This window comes from Cyanistes caeruleus, chromosome 17, assembly GCF_971803275.1.
Source record: "Cyanistes caeruleus chromosome 17, bCyaCae1.hap1.1, whole genome shotgun sequence".
NCBI classification, from domain to species: Eukaryota; Metazoa; Chordata; class Aves; order Passeriformes; family Paridae; genus Cyanistes; species Cyanistes caeruleus.
The window spans coordinates 6,910,747-6,928,634 of NC_141717.1; the positions used below are offsets into that span (position 1 = coordinate 6,910,747).

At 36.4% G+C, this 17,888-nt stretch overlaps 1 protein-coding gene across 7 annotated transcripts in view; it reads right to left on the bottom strand.

Moving 5' to 3' along the window:
- The window catches only part of TXNDC11 (thioredoxin domain containing 11), a 32,448-nt gene that overhangs the window by 8,832 nt on the left and 5,728 nt on the right, over positions 1-17,888 (bottom strand). For 5 of the 7 annotated variants that reach the window (XR_015277175.1, XM_086853658.1, XM_086853656.1 and 2 more), the window contains 8 exons: positions 15,920-16,049; positions 11,049-11,142; positions 9,790-9,902; positions 8,628-8,828; positions 5,497-6,280; positions 3,091-3,236; positions 2,301-2,410; positions 772-852 (listed from right to left, as the gene is read on the bottom strand). Coding sequence is in view for 6 of the 7 variants with exons in the window: in XM_086853658.1 (XP_086709784.1) it covers positions 772-852; positions 2,301-2,410; positions 3,091-3,236; positions 5,497-6,280; positions 8,628-8,828; positions 9,790-9,902; positions 11,049-11,142; positions 15,920-16,049 (1,659 nt within the window). In the remaining variant the exon portion in view is untranslated. The remainder of the gene's footprint in view (positions 1-771; positions 853-2,300; positions 2,411-3,090; positions 3,237-5,496; positions 6,281-8,627; positions 8,829-9,789; positions 9,903-11,048; positions 11,143-15,919; positions 16,050-17,888) is intronic. The other 2 variants (XM_086853660.1, XM_086853659.1) reach the window with 1 other exon arrangement.

Below are 17,888 nucleotides of genomic sequence, written 5' to 3' on the forward strand. Positions count from 1 at the left end.
ACAAAATATTAACAGCATGTGGTGGAAAGAAATTGAGAACAGAGTTAATTTGCAAAAATTGTCTCATAAGGCAAAGTGATAAGAAGCTGCATAAAAAGCCCTAATATGAGGCACCTTTATATCCAAAATGAATATATGAACTACTCTAGTAGTGCTACAGGTACAACAAATAGTATCAGATCCTAATTTTCTTGATTACCTACATGCAGCAAAATATAAAACACACTGGAGAGGAAAAGCAGGAGTGAAAGCAATGACTAGAGGTGAGGTACCTTTATAAAACCAGTCGGAACATTACAAAAATAATAAAACTACTCAGTCTGTCCTTCCAGGGACTGTCTAGAGCATTACAGAGACTCAGACTAAATAAGTACTTATGAAAAGAAATAGGGAGATGATCAGTTGGAAGTTGGGGTGGCTCAGAACTGATATAAACAAAACTCTGTATTGGATTAAAACATCAATGGCAAAACTTAAGGCATAGGTTTTAAGATTTTGTGGTAGGTAACTGCCCAGTACCAATAGTCTGAATTCCCATTTACTGACTGTAAGAGCCCTTGAGGGAGAAGGGTGTAAATCTGTGAGTGTTGATTGGGTCATTTTGTTGTTTTGCTGGTGGTTTCTTTTCATTAGAATATGCATGAAGTAAGAATGCATATATGGAAATAAATTACTCTTTGGCTTTTTTCTCTATTAAGACACATAACCACATAACTACTGCAGCTTAGTAAAATGGAAGTCAAAAATTCACAGGGAAAAGAATTACATTACCTCTGATGAGGAAATAATAAAATCGTTGGAAGACGGTCTGTCATAAATTCCCAGGGAAGGTCATTTCGAGTCACATCAATTCTGTGAGGAAAAGACACACTGATGAAGAGAACAGGCAGATGAACAATCTGCATTTACTTGTAAAATGCCATTTTAGGGATTGGGGAGAGGGAATTAAGTATCTGTGAAAGTAAGTCTAAATGTGCTCTGCCAGAAATACATTGTGCATATGAGTCAGCAGAATTAATTACCAATATTCAAGATGATGACTCTCAGTTTAACAAGTATCTGTGTGGTTTTTCTCTACAAAAATACATTCAATACTGCAGCTGCTCTCAGCCAGCAATTAAACCCCAGTTGCTCACTGTGTACACAGTACACACATTGTGTACACATCTTCCTTCTGAGATAGACATGCCAAACATGAGACGAGTCGTTTTTAGTCATTAATTTGTTCTTCGAGTACATCTCTTAATATTGTCCCCTTGAGTAGTTTTCAGAGTAATTTATTTTGCTTCTTCCACAGAAGAACCACATTCTTAAAGGAACTTTTTTTCCCTAAAGCTGTGAGTAGAAAGGAACACTTGGTTCAACTGTTTGTTATTGTTTTATTCTGCATTTTAGGGCTTCTTTTCACAAATCAAATTCTTATTAATTACAAATTATTATTGAACAAAACAGACAATCATATCAGTAATACTGCTGTGAAAATAATGGAGCAAAAGACAGAACTTCAAAGTCTAGCAAGAGAATGGGTGTAGCCTTGGGAATAGCATCACATTTGTGGCAATAAAGCCACAATTGTAAGCAGGGGATGAAAATCCAAATTTTTAATTGAATTATTTTTTTTCATGAGTCATCTCATGCTGACTCCTGGAGTAAGTTCAGTCAGAATCAAATGAAAGAGCAGATATTTTAAGTATTTATGCATCATTATCACATAAATTAATAAGAATGTTTCAATTGCACTGAAACATTAATAACCCTGAAAACACCAAAGAAAACAATATTTTTTTTTTACATGGAAAATATATTTTAACATATATATATTAAAAATATACATTACACACGTGCATATATAGATATATAGATATTTATGTAAATTGATTTTTGCTTGGATAGAGTTAATTTTCTTTATCATTGGATGTAAGCTGCCTTTTTAGATTTGTGATGAAAATGGTGTTGCTAACAAATATATATATATATATACATACATACATACAAATAGCACATTACTATTTGCTACAAATAGTTATAAAGTTATGGATTCCCTTCCTGAAATTAGGAAGTTTCAAGGTTAATTGCACAGTTTAAAAACTAATTTTAACGGAAATGGATGACTACTGCAGTGAGATTGAAAACCACCAAATATATACAAAGGAAAACAAAACAATGCATTCAAAGAAAAATCATGCAGATGACATTCACATCTATATTGCACAGCTGTAGAGAGAAAAAAAGTATTTTCTAGGATGGTGACCTCAATGATCTTACATTATTCTGGGAAGATGAAATTAGAATCTTTTTACCTTGCCACAGTGAAACTGTCAGGAGGCAAAAGCCGAGCAAGTTGAATAAAGATGTGATTAAGAGAAGCACAGAATCCACACCACTGTGCATAATACAGCAGCAAGACATTCTGGAAAATGAAATGGAGAAGAGCTTGATTATCCACTGGAGGCAATCTGAAGAAAGAAGGACTAGTTTTCACACCATCTAGCATGGGAACTCTTGAAATGTGAAAGCAGATTTTTTCCTAATATTAATGAACTTTATTTTAAGTTATTCAATGCTGCTCTCTGACTACTGAGTTAACACAAAAAATTCTTGGGAAATTCTCTTTCCAAAAAGTCTAAATGAAAATATTATTTAGTTTAGGATCATTCTTTTTAAGTGAAAATGCACCAAACTTTACCACACTTCCCAAGATTCTTTTGCAATCTTAAATTCTTATATATCTACCACTAACTGTACACACTTCATATGGGGGGTAAAAATTATGTTCAGACTTCTGCTTTTTGCCTCTAACTGGCAAAGCAAAGGTTGGGGCTGCTGGAAACCAACTGGAGATACAGACATTCATTGCAGACTTGGAATGACAATGGATATTCCTCTCTATCATGTATTTGACAAAATCAAGGCAATTTAACTGTACTCAGGATGACATCAGTTTTCATGGCATGTAATTGGAAAGGTTCTGAATTCAGACAAAACGCTGTATTTTATTTTACAAGTAAGAAAAGCATATCAATATTAAACACCCCCTCCCTAAATGTGTGCCATTATCTGCGAGGAAGCTGTCGAGTGATGCGATGTTACCTTGGCACTCAGGAACACAGTCTCATGAAAGGTGTTTGTAGTAACTTCAGTGACCACATGCTCTTCATCAAGATGGACTGAAGGGTCATCAACCAGATGCCTTTTCAAGGGACTGTAGAGAACACTGAAATTTTTTATGAAGTTCTCTGGAATGAAATTGATACACAACAAAGTTATTTCAGTTTTGCAGAGGTGATTTTGGCACTTTTTGCTTTAGAATTCAGAGGAACTTAGAGAAAATACAAACTAAAGTCTGGTTTCATGCCATTAATTTCTGACAGTTTGGTATCAATTATTGAATAACCAGAACTGATGTGAAAACAGGGTAAAGCTTCACTGGTTTTTTTTTTTAATTTTGCTTGTTACAGTCTTGTTGCTTGTCACACCAGACTTTAATCTTGTGTCAATGTGCCATAATAATTCTCTTCTCCTAACCACACACCTGCTAAGTCATAAATAGTAACCTCTCCATTTTTTAACTTCTACATTATATTGAAAGGTTCCACTTAGTTCCACATTTATTTGTATTTTTTCTTCCATTCTTAATTACTTTCCCTGCAATTGTTTTATTCTGACCTTTAAATATCTGCTATTCTCATGCCAGTATGACCAATCCCCTTTTGTCTACTGGTGACCACCTTCCTCTTTGTTCCACATTCCCCTTCATCTTAAGATATTTAACAAGTAGCTGTCCACTGGTAATAATTTAAAATAAGCTCTAAAGCCCTCAACTACCTTCAGCTACAATACTCTGAGCCTGAACTACGTTCTCTAAATTGCTACAAGGTTATCTGCAATACCCTGCTTTTCAACTTGGATAGAGAAGTATAATTTTGTGCATTAAAAAATAAAAGTATTTAATAATCAAGAAAAAAGGTAAAATATGAAAAACAATAAGAATAATTATTTGATCAAATAGAAACAACTTTGTGCTTGTATTTCCAGCACAAAAGCTATGCCTAAGTAAAACTGGCACTTCTGTACAGGCATACAAAATACCATATCATCAAGTTTATCTGAAATGCGAACAGCAGTACATTTAGTTCCTTATTTACTATTCAGCATTTCATTTCATTCTCATACCAGGCCAAAAGAGGCTTTTTTTCTTTTCAGAGCTCCAGATTTGGAATATCTATGCATGGTTAAATGATAACTTAAAGGAAGGGGTTAATTAAAAGACATATTCTTGAATTTCTAGAGAAACCATCTCTAAAGACTGAGATCTGACAAGGGTATTAAGCACCAATCTGTTTTGATATTATCAAATATTAAGATCTTAAGGAATTAAAACAAAACTAAAATACAAAACACAAAATCCAATCATAAACCAGAGACTCCTTGATAAAATATGTAGAAGCAAAAGTTTTCTGGATGTTCAAATGATGGAACAGAAACGTACTGACTCTTACTCTGCAGAGAAACCCTCATCATGCTCAGGAAATCCTGTGACCTAAAACACGTTTGAGACAGAACGTACTGGGAGCACAAAGGGGAAGGAAATTCGTATGTCATCATTAAGATCATTCTGATCTAAATATTTCCTAAGTATCCTTTCATGGCCATTGAGATTTCTGTTTGTTTTTCCATAGTCTTTTCCTGGGGGTTGGGCTAGAGACAGGATACAGGGCTGTGTGTGATCCTTAATAAGAACATGGCTATTTATTCTGTGTTGTGAGTATTTTTGTACTTAGATTTATGGAAAAAGGAAACGCAATTGGTGCTATAAGAATTACAGTGATGTATGTTCTTGAGCAATTTATTTTAATAGCTGCATTTTTTTCCATATTTACTTACACAGCTAACATTAAGAAACCCAGTATTTTCTGAAGGTAGATTCAGATTTGCACATCAGCATGACAAGCAAATGTATATGGTTAGGAATATTTTGTCTTATTCACAAACTTGCAGATAAATCAGAACTGCAATCCTTGGGTTGTTTTGTCGGGTCTGGTTTATTGGGGGATTTTTTTGGGCTTTTTGTTTGTTTGTTTTTCTCCTCCAATTCAGACAGGAAATAACATTTGGCAGATTTGGTCACAACCACTTCAGAGCTCTCCCTTCTTACCTTGAAAACAGACACACTTTTCAAAATAAATTTTAAGCAATTTAAATTGGTTTCAGAGGACAAGAGGATGGGGAAGTCTCTGCTGCTAAGTGGTCAGTATGTCTCAAACTTCTGTGATATTTTAGTACATAAAACAGCTGAGCAAACACCAGCACCACCTGTTGTAGCCAACAGAATCATTCATAAATGTTTACTTAATTACTAAATAGAATAGAATAAATTACAATTCACAATGTTAACTTCACAAAGTAGTCTCACTTTTCAAAATGGCACTAAGTTTTCAATTCCTGCTTAGAAACACAATTTTCTGAATGCAAGCATTTGTACAATGAATACTGTACCCAAGGTAGGTCCAACAAGTGACTGATTCTGGTCCAGGACATAGTGCACTTCTTCTTTCAGGTCAACAATGGCAGCAAATTCCTTAAGATGAGTAGATCTTGATGCTCCTAGTCTCTCTGCATATATCCAAAAAAGATTTGAATCCAGTAGATAGAGATTCAAGGTTTTGTTGGTCCTGCAGCTCAGACCAGTAATGTTCATGCTACTGATATTAAGGTCAGGAATAAAACAATTCCTATCCTCAATGTGAGGAATAGAAAATTGAGTGTTATCTTTCTTCCCATGGGAAGAAAATGCTACTTTGGGGGTCTGAAAGATGGTCTTCTCAGAACTAATGAAACTTAAAAAATGCCTGTTTACTGTCCTGCAACATGCAGTGTAATAGCTAAAGGGACTATAGAAACTTAAGAAATTGCTGCATTCTATGGTATTTGATATTACTTGAAAAAATGTATGTTCCTGGAGGTAGAAAGAGTCCAAAGCTGCTTCTATCTCTAAAAAGTTACAGTGTGGCACATGGACTTTATTTGGTTTGACACCAAGAGTCTGGTTAACACAGAGCTCACAGACATTGTGAGTTCTGGAGATCGAGTGCCACTGTGGAAGCACCACTGTGTTACAGCACGGGTACTTGGCTATGGGAAATGTTTCGGAGAACTTCAGATGTGCATCTGTTACAGAGGAATCAAAAGCTGGTGAATCAGAGTCTCCTACGTGCTGAAGATCTGGCTCAGCTGCCTGGCTTTTATTACACTTGTGGTATTCCAAGGCCACTTTGGTAATCTATGGGGGGGGAACAAAAGAAAGAGAATTAACTGTACATAGTTCAAGATTAACTGTACATAGTTCACCCAAATGCAGTTATCTGTTGCAGGTTTAACAACATGATATGCAATTAGAGATGGAATTTCAGAAACATGAAGCTGACTAATCTTTAATCTTTGTTCTTTCAAAAAATTACAGGAGGCTCTGATGAAACAACAAAGTTAAATTTTCAGATGTTCCACCATATAAACATTGAATATATAGAACAACAATGTCACTTTAAAATATTATTCAGTCCACCACACTGATTGCAAGGTCCTCTATTCAACATACTTACTACAGTGCAATAACACTACATTTTATGGCTAAACCCCACTACATGCAGCATTACTGAGTAGAGGTTCTTGAATTTCTGTCTTTTTCCAATAGGAGGAGAAAACAAATGAAATCATTCCCAAATGAGAATGGAATAGAGATTTCTTCTCGCATAGGTGGTGCACAGGTTTTGTAACAATCAGTAAGAGTGTTGAAGCACTCTGTATTCTCCTAGCCGTGGGCATACATAGCTGTAATACCCTAAATGTACTCTGCACATCGTAACTTACTGGGAGAAAAAAGAAAACAGGGAAAAACCAACCTGTCCCTCCATGCAAACATTCCTATGCTACATCACCGGTTTCATTTTCATAACCAAGGGTAAACAAGCAGAGAAAAAGGCACATTTATGGACTTATACGCCCTTTCTGGGAGACAACAGAATATGCAAGAAAAATAAGAGGAAGTTTCCCATCATCCTTATTAAAACACTAAACAAAATACAGAACATATACACACTGCTTACAGGAGAACACTTTGACAGAAACTGTTAAAATTGTCAAAGGGATATTGAAATGTCACATCCAGGAGCATTGCTGTGTCACAGGACCATCAGTATTAACATGTGATCTACAGCAACACTTTGTTACAGTCTTCTAGAACTGTAAGTTTTCATCCTGAAAATGCTTAAAACTGAATACTTGAAAAAACTTGGCCCCTCACACTATAACCTAGCCTGGAGACTTGGACTACCTAGAGAAAGCTGGGAAGAGATTATGAACAGCAAACCAGATATGCAGTAAGAAATCTCATTTCAGTGAGCTGTGATCAGAAAAAAAACCTGCTGTGACATCTTTCAACATTCAACTTGAGAGCCTTGTTCTCGGCAGCTGCCTTACAGTCAAGTGGTTTCATTTCTTGATGAAACCCACAGGATGGCTGCAGTAAACAGCTCTTCCCAGGGCAATCAAGTTGCATAATATCTCTCTGTCAAAGTGAAGCTATACAAGGACAACTGGAATATTTTGTATCTCATTTCACATTTTGATAAACACTGTTATTTAGTAGAATGAAATCTGAAATGGAACATCAACCTTATGCTGCACTGATTTGATAGAAATAAGTGGTACTTGTTACTAGAATGTTTCATCTGTGACAAGCACCACTGAATAAAGCCTGCCAAACAGAAGACAAGTTACTACAAGAGTGATGGCAGTTCTTTTCCAGGCATAGATTTCCACAACCCTATTTCACAGCAGTCTAGTGTACCTTTTATTGTGTATTTTTAATTTGGCTGAATAGTGTATAAGAAATGACTTTCATTTTTCCTTATTGTTTCCGACACTGCAATATTAAGTATGCATCCTTGTGGAAACTACATATTCCAGGACACAGATGCCAACGTAAGTCAGCACTGTCACAAGAACTCAGCCCTACTTTTGGTCTTTCACAGATGCTTGTCTGTTCCACACTGCTCAGAGCTATGTGATCACACTGGGGGTGTGCAGCTTTGAGTTATACTAAATGTGATGATGGATTCCAGCTGAAAAATAGCCCAGGGACAAAAAACTAGTTTTCAGCCAAGTTAGTTTCCCTATCTCATTTCTGCACAGCTTCAGAAACTCTTGTCCTAGACAGCTGAGAGGAAAAGAAAATTGGAAGGTGACTAAGGAACACACGGAATATAACAATCATATTGGCTCTGAGTAGTTCAATTGGACTGTATTTCAAATAACACTGATCTTATAAAAGATCCATTCTTCCTTGCACAAGTACCTCTGGAAAGACAGGAAAGGAGAAATAGAATGGGGTGAAGGAAGAGTTAGATGCTTGTTCTAAGCAGCTGTTGAGTGAGACAAAGGCATGTTTTGTGCAATGCAATACAATGTGTAAGGGAGTTATGGTAAGTTATGGAAAGTGGTTTTAAACAAAACCAGATACTTGGAACAGTGAGATAAAATGAGGTATCTGTCAGAATTAAGCTCAGACCCCTGAATATAGCTCTCAAGTTTTACTATTTTTAAAGTAAAAAAAAAAATATTTCACTTACTTCATCTAAAAGAGGATGAATTTCTGCTAAGGGATTATAAGGTATAAATATAAGAAGTGCTGGTCCTTTCTTCAGCTCATTGTTTAGAAGAAGGCTTTTCCCACCGTGTGGTCTCAGCCAGCGTATGAGCATCTCCCGATTTTCCAGAGCCCACTTGCAAATGTTCTCAGCAGTGAAGTTCATGATGTCTTTTGGATAGATCTTGGAGGGGGGAAAATAGTTTTGTCCTCACTTGATTTAGTAACAAATGTAGTTCTTCCGTATGGCATGCTTTGTTACTGTAGTGACTAGAACTCTCTAAATGTAATAGGTGTCAGCAAACTTCAGCATTTCATACACCCTTTCCCTTTGGGAAAGCTTTCCAAATGCTCATCAGACTATAGTAACATCAACAAGCAAAAAGGATTCTACCAGGGTAGCTCCTCTTCATTTTACTACATCTTTATAATCTTGACTTTTCTCAAAAGCACAAATTTTCTTTTTAAGTGAAACAGCTCTAAGCTGGTATCATCACATAGTTTAATTTATGGAATATTAGAACATTTTCCCCACTATTCAGTCACCATATTAACTCATTTTAAATTAGCCTTTTAAGACTCAAACATCAAGGCTGCATTTAAAACTGGTACTTTTCATTCCTGAATACAAAGAAAAGAAATATATAATAAAAGGGTGCTCACAGATTCTAGGATCAATTTTAATATATTAAGGTACGTTTATCTTAAATAATTAGCATTAAAAAAGTAATTTTTATGTATTTTATGTTATTTCACCCAGAATATCCCTGTGTTCCCTAGTCTCAATTGATTAAAATACACATCACAATACCTATCTTCACAGAGTTTACACTCATGGTGCCAGTGTGGGCAGGTAGTGTCTCTATACCAAATAGAAAAATTTGAAAGTTAGTATTTTCAGCCTTAACTTTTCAAAAAGCAGGGCACATGGATGAAGAGTTATTGTAAATTCAATTAATTTAATTTGTGTGATTTTTTAAAATCAGTGGCATGTTATACCTTTAAGTCAAAATGGAAGTTTTCACCGTTCCTACTATCCCCCCACAAAATCTTTGTCCATGTCTTCATTCAAGTAGTTTTCTAGTTCTGATCCCTGATCATCCCAGTACCAAATCAGAGTCCCTACAGAACAGAGCAATACTCACAAGAGATGTGTTGGCATGTCTGTGCAAATACACACTGCCAGAGTCCACCAGGGAGATCTCCTCTGCCACACGTTTATCCGTGACCACTCCAAAGCGGATCGTCCCAAGGTAATCTGAAAGGGCACATTTGCAATCTTTGAACACAATCACACACACTAAACTCCTCTGGGACACCACCCTCAAACCAGAACACACAACAGTGCTGTGTAAAGGCACAGAATTCTGTGAAGAGGGACTGCCAATAGAAGTGATTAAGGCAGAAGAAAGATGGCAAGAAGCACGAACGTGTTCCCGTTCTGCACTCCAGGTACAGAGTCCTGTCTATGTAACCTCAATTGTCCAAATTCTCCATTTGCTTAGGAAATACAGAATCTGGTAGCACAGATGTACCTTGCTGTTGTTTATGGCACCTCAAAAGCCAAGATGCTACACGTAAGGGAAAGGCATGAACATTGTTTAAGTGATGTACATTTACAGTAAATATGTATTATTTATAAATATATATTCTAAATTTATAAATATGTACACATAAAGACAGACTGCTTATCTTTATGTTGCAAAGCACTAATACAACATACAAATGTGAAAATCACAGAATAAAATATAGAACAGGCTCTTTATCACACCAGTGGCACACTAGAAAATTAGAATAAGTAAGTAGGAATAAGAAAAAATAAGTATGAATCTCCTTCATTTGCTGACAGGAAGAAATATTCATAAAACATGTTCATTTTTAACTTTAAGAAAGGTCTATCCTAAATTCATGACCCAAAAAGGAGGTATTAATCATCACAAAGTTTGCAGGTTTAAACACAAACAAGAGGGTTTGTATTTTAGATTATCAGTACAAAAGAAGAGGGGGAGAAAAGCCTTCTCAGGCTGCCTCGCAGCAGCTCTGTAACTCCACCCAAGACAGCATCACTGAATCCAGTTACCGAGGGCTGACACAGCCCAGTCCATCCCAGTGCCTCTGACACCGCACAAAGACTCCTGGATTCACATTAAACAAGTCTGAGTCTGATCCTGGATGGGCTGCAGCTACACATGTGGGGCTTTGAGGGAACTCGATCCTGGTGCATCACATCGTAAACTTTTTATGTAAGCAATCCTTAACTATAATGAGACAGGCGCACAGATCAACACCAAGAAACACTCAGAAGGGATTAATTCCTAAGTTACAAAATATTGCAAAAAACAAGTGAAGCACTTAGACATAACTCCTTCACAGACACCTTAAATTATGAAAATGAAGCTTTTACCTTTCTTTAATGAATGTAATGCTGATGTGAAGAATGTTAAATAACCAGGCGGTTGAGGTGAAGCATTGAACTCAAAAAATCCCACAACTCCAGGCTGAAAAAATAAGAATTAGAGTTAATTAAGCTATTTTCAAGTATAAATACCTGGAACTACAGTAAACACAACAGACTCTTAAAAGACAACAATGTTTACGGAAGAGCAGTCACTTTATGCTGCAACAAAAATTTTAATATTAAAAGATTGAATCGAAATCAGTTCTCATTCAAAGAATGAAGTTGTCATTCAAAAGCTTGTGTAAGACACAAGGGCTTTATGGATGCTATGTTTCTAATGGTGTGCTTCCCATGTTGAACTTCACCAAAAATAATTAATATCTGCTTTGCAACTATATTTTGAACCAGTTCAAGCACCCAGATAAGAACCATCAGCAGCATAAAGATTTATTTTAGAACTGAAATATCAAATGTAATTTATCAGAGTATAAAGGGCGTAAGCAGTAACACTTTAACTATGTTGCACATAATTAGTATTTACATATGAATTCACACATTTTGTGTGTGAATACTTGAACTGCTAAGATAAGTGATCATCCCATCTTTAAGCTAGAGTCACTGTAAATCCTTTCAGTATATCCTGCAAGAGTCAGTGAGAGACCAACAGCACAAAAATCTTGAGAACTCCATATCCCATCTGCATATCCATAAAGCTCTTCAAATTGCCAGGTAGACAATTCCAAATTTAAAAGACTCATCCTAGAACAGGCCTACTGATTTTTCCATGTGAATGACTTCCTATTAAATTCAGGAGAGAATGTGGGAGAAGCTGGCTTGGAAAAGAGGTACACACTCTAGATTTTTCTTGTACCAGCATTTCAGTTAAGCTTCGACTTTAAAATTTTCAAAATATAATCCATTAAGTATTACTATTAATTATGTTTTTGACTCATCACTCACATGGGCTTAATAAACTTTCAGGACAAAGTAAGTTATGACATTTTGTTATTTGGTGGTATTTCTCAGCTCCACCAGTGCATACAGAAGGCATTTAACACCCAAAGCAAGAGCACTCCAGGGACTGTTGTGGAACATAACATTCCAGACTCACCTGGCACCCACTGTTGTGGCAAATACATCCTCACAAGGATTTCCAGGTACTCAGAGGCTGCTTTTTTTTTTTTTTTTTTTTTTTTTTTTTTAGTTCTACATATAAAATTTTTAATTTCTTTTTTGAAACATGAACATACTTTTTACCTGTTATTATTAATTCAGTTATTCATATCAGCCTAACACACTGATTTAGTTCAGTATGAATTAGCAATCTGAAGATGTTCACCAATAACAACATTGCCCATTCCAGCTCATGAAGTCTCTTGTTAGGCAAGAATTCTATTTCATGGATGAATCCTAAGCATAAAACCCCTTGTACAAGGCTCTTCATGAGGTGCCCCACAAAAATGATCAATAATAAAAATGAGTTACAAGCAATTAGGGATATTTCTGCAACAATAATTAGCAAGAAGAAAATAAAACCAGAAATAAAGTAGTAGCAAAAAAACACAGCAAAATAATAGTACTCGATGTTCTTTTTTTAAACAACAAATAGGTTAGTAACTAATGTTCATCTTTTTCTCTTAGTTCCAAACTAAGACAGTAAAAAGAAACAATCCCTTCTAACAAATTGAAAGCATTCAACTGAACCAAAATAAGGAGACAGATAAAATTTTAGCTTCCCATTTCCTAGGACCATTTTTGAATACTAATCCTGTACCAAGTGAATTTAAGACACCAAACAGAGAAGGAAAGGAGAGTCAAAAGTGACAGTAAGATGTGGCAAGAAGCCAGAAGTCAGACGCAGGAGTATTTATAATGTTATTTAAAAGGCAACATTCTGATTCAGACTGCCAGTTCTGCTTTACACTAACAGAAGCTTAAGATTTCTAGATTGTGAATAATGTTTCCCAAAGATAATTTCTGTAAAGTGTTTTTTTCAATTAAAAAAAGCTGTATTTGGAGAATATATGCTACTATACATTGATATATACTATATAAACTAGTATTTACTAATGCTCTATGCTTAATCAGAAGTCTGGTTAATTAATGTCCTTTTAATCAGCATCCCACACCAGTTAAAGTTTTTGCCCTGTTACAGGGTGAAATTATACATATGAGGAATGGGACTAAAAGACTGTATTTCTTCTCAAGTACCAAGAAAGTTTTCCTGTCTGTAAGAATGAAGTTTCTAACAAGACTGAATTCTTCCAGGTATTGCAACTAAAAATTCTTGCTCTGTACAAGTGAGGTTCCAGTCTCACAGAATAGGTATCTCAACATGAACAAGAGGTTCTTGGTTTGGAATACAAGTAGGCCAAGAAGAGCTGGACAGCAACAACTCCCACCTTCTTTCATGTAAGCCCCTCCAAAACTCAGTAACACCTGCCAGCAAACAGTTTAGGAGGACGTCTATATCCAGGCTGTATCATTGTGCTCATTTAACTTAGATCTTCCTTAGCATTATAAAATCTTAACTGCTTTCCAAATGGCACATTTTCCTTGCTCTCATAAATCAATTCTTATCTAGTTTTACACTAATATCATTCCACAACCCCAAAGAAACCAACCTTAAATAGAATCAGAGAATACAGGATCTCAACTTTGGAGTCTTCAACCAGACTTTTTTTCCATGGGGATTGAGCGCCCTCTAGTGAGAGCAACACGGCATGTCAGGACAACCGTGATCAGGTCGAGGAATGAACAAAAGACCAAGTAACACCACTGTTCTTACACTTAACTGGATTCTGTTCATCAGTATTTCTTCTAGTTTGCAGAACTTATTTGCTATTAGAACACAGGTCTGAAAATTAGACAATGATGATGACAAATATTTCGAATTATTTTCAGCTTGAAATCAATTAGCTTTTCAGTGAAATCACAAAAACATGATCCACCAGCAGACAGTGGCCAAAGTGCCCAACAGCAATCCGTGACAGTCTTTTGTCCTTTCCCTTCTGCTAAAAATTAGTACTTTTTACACAGAGAAGATCGAAAGTCAAAGGAAGACACTAGCCAAGGGTCTCAAAATAGCAATTAGTTTGTGCCATACACGTCCCAACTTCCCACAATTTAGTCTATTTCCCAAACTTCCTCACTTCTTAAACACGGGACTAACCCCTAGATTATATCTTCTCCTACAAAAGGCATCGATTTCTCAGCTCACATAGAAAGCACTGTAAAATATTCACATTTCTAACTGAAGTGATTAAACAACCTATTTATTTCTAGTTTAAAACAAACTTTTCCATTGTGTCTATGGTTTTCTCTGCATCCATCTTCATAAACAATTTTGTTTCTTTCATCTTGTAACTTTACAGAGGCAAGAAAGACACTGAGCACCAGGAGCCCTGCTCTGGCACAGAACCTCAGGCATGAATGGCTGTGGGGCAACACAGCAGAACAGCCTCTGTTCTTGGGCCATTTCAGAATAAAAACAACCAACAAATGCTGAATATAAACAGCAACTCAGCACTTGGAGCCACAGAATTTCAAGCACAGGAAGGAGGAAAGCCTGAATGCAGAAACAAAAATATCTCTTCAACTTCTAAGCAGTATTTAAAAATACTTTCTGCTGCCCCCTAAATTTGTCTTTTATCTTATCCTTCTTGTGGTGGAAGTGCAACTCTTACTGTAAAGCAAATTTAAGCTTAATGACAATATGCTCATTAGCTACTTTCTGCAGTCTACCATGAAATAACACAAATCAAAAACCAAGCATAACTTTCTTCAAATCTCTCTAAGAGGCAAATAAATGTTTTAGAATTTTAGAACAGCAAAACTGAAGCAATGGAAGGACAACAGAATTGCTTGTGTCCTGTTTATTCAGCACCAGAGACAGGCCACAACTCACTACTCCCAACTCAGTCCCTGCTTAAAACACAGGAAAACCAAACCCAGTAGTAATTCCTGGCATGAACAGCACAGCACCTGCCCAAGGGAACTCCCAGTGTGTGTCCCCTACGCTGTGGCAGCTGCCACTGAACAGCACAGGCCGTGCTCCACCCTGCAGCAGAACCCAGCACTGCAACGTGCACCACTCACATAACATCTGCTCCAGCCCCAGACACTGGAGGGTCCCCCCATGTAGTGCCCACAGCACTTACTTGTCTATCAGGTTTCCCACACTGCTCTAACAGCTTGGGCTTTAGTAAGATTATGGTACTTCTGCACTGTGAACTACAAGAATCAGCAGTTATAAAGGGATTTTAAATGGCTCTGTTGTAAGCATGTTTTGTCTAACTAAAGTTATTATTCCACCAGTATTGGTACCAATCTTGGCACCCCTGAACACAAGAGACAAAATGAATAAAACACCATGTACAAGTAGATTAAAATCAAGTTATTGCATACAAAGTGATTAAGAGCTCTTGCCTCAAACTTTGGTTGAACAAATGGTTTCACATTTGTTTTCACTTAAAAGACATCCTACTAGAAAAGATACTATCCTTTAAAAATTAAAGTAATGATTATGTATTTCTCGAATGCTGCCCCAACTTAGACTGCAAGATTTTTGTGAAAAGATTTCTCCCTTCTTTCCTGTTTGTATGTAACAGCTTGGTGAAGTAATAACTTTGATTGTTATCTCTACATACTAAAGTAATATAAATTAAAAGCATCACTAAATCATAATATTAACTATACAGGGAACCAACATTATGAATTTGTCATTTCATATTCTTATGATTCTAATAAATTTGTAGGGCACTGATTTCAGGATCCTGAAAATAAACTAGCACTTTGGAGCAGATCAAATTTAATCCTTACACAAGTAAAACTCTTTCTGAACCACAGTGGTAAAGCTAGAGAAGAGAGACAAGTACCTCATAATTTGAGAGGAAATCTAGTAATTTTGATCGAGACGAGATGTAGAGTAGTGGTGTCATCACCCGGCGAACAAACTTTTCAATATAAACAGCACTCATAGGGCCTTTGTATTCAATTGGTCCAAAACTAGTACCAAAAAAAATAATAGAACATTAAGACTTAAATTAACAGTAGAGACTCCCTCCTGGGGGTGGCAGATAGGAGTTACATAGACAGCATGCTCAGCCTCTAGGGAATTGCTCTCTGTGTTTTACCAGTGGCTTGTGTAACTGATGAAGGAGTTGTGTTACCCAAGGGAAGCACCAGAGTATCTGTGGAAGGGGCAGTGTTGGTGAGCTTGAACGGATGGAGATCACTTCTGAGTCCCATTAAACAACTTGGTAAAAGTCAGGTATAAATTATATGACTATATACACTTTTTCTGAAGTAAACACACATGACTTCAAAATACAGATCTGAAAGAATCACTATTGTCCTTTGTTTTTCCAGTGTCTCAAACAGTATCAATCTGAAAGGGTGCAATATTTTCAAACAGCTTTTACGAGCAGCAATCACTAAAGCAGGGACAAATTCAGTTGCACTGCTGATGAACAGACTCAGCAAAGCTCCAGTGTCCCCCCCAGCCATCTGATAAAACAGCTCACATGACATTAGGCAGTCCTAAAACATAAGGTGCGCTGGAGCTTTCAAGCTGTGAATTCCAGAGGTTCCTCTCCTAACTATTATTGGATTAGATAAAGCATCATTGTCCCAAATGAAATCAAACACAAAGAGCATAAAGAATTAGTCCATTTCCAATGAAGAATTTACTGTGACGCATTTTTAATATAGCTTGTACATACAGACAAGCTAGAAAATACCCAACTCACACTGAGATACCTGTATTGAGGTGCTTCAAAATGGTCTCCTAGAGCCCACTAGATCATTCTACATCCTACATCAGTTTATTACAAACTTCTGTCTTCACAGCAATACTCACTGCTCAACATGTCACATGCCCAGGGCACCATATACAAGGTTTAGTATCTCAGGCATGAGGGGTGCACCACCCTTCAGGATTTTATGAACTATCAATAGGAATTTACACCTCATCTTGTTACAACTCAGTTTAAGGTTACTGATGAAACCAAGTGTATCCATCTACTGTGTTGTTATTTCAAGGTCAAGTAAGTTTCAGTCAATGTACATCCAAGTAGGATTGTAGGGGTCTTTTATTACAGTCTGAATTATGCCAGTATCTCATGTCTATTACAAGTTCAGCTAACAAAGACCAGGACCTCCTCAATGCATAACTTCCCCCCAAAAAAACCAAAATCAGCCACTGTAATGAAAGAGAGCTGCAGTTCAAGGCTAGCAAAATAAAAAGTAAAATACAAGGGATAAACTCTTTTATGAAGTGTTAGAAACTGTGTTTCCTTACCTTCTGCTCCACAGAGAGAGAAAAAAAAAAAGTATAATACATACAAATACTAAAAAAATAAAAGGCTATATAAAATTTTATACAATGATATCTTAGATTCAGGGGAATAAAAAGATGAATGCAAAGTTCAAAATTAGAACAAGGTCTTCAGTATGTAGTGCAATTTAAATATGCACTTAAATTCCACTAACTTCAACAACCCTTAGGTACATTCTTTAATGCTGTCATAATTAGGACCAGTTGTTATAACCCATCCACAGAACAAACAGACATCTGAAATTAATATGTAACTCTGAATTCTTTTCATTGGATGCAGAACTTCCAGGAGATGCACAGGCAACCCAAAATTTCCATAAGGATGAAGAATTGTCCAGCACGTAATTTAACTGACAGTTACAGCCCATCTGGTACTTGAGTAGCATACAGGATGAGCTCACCTAGAATATACCCAAAACCTATTTACTGAAGCCAGAAATGTAACATTTTCAAAATACAGCACTTTATATGGTACCTCTGTTTCCCAAAACAACAATAAAAAACCTAGA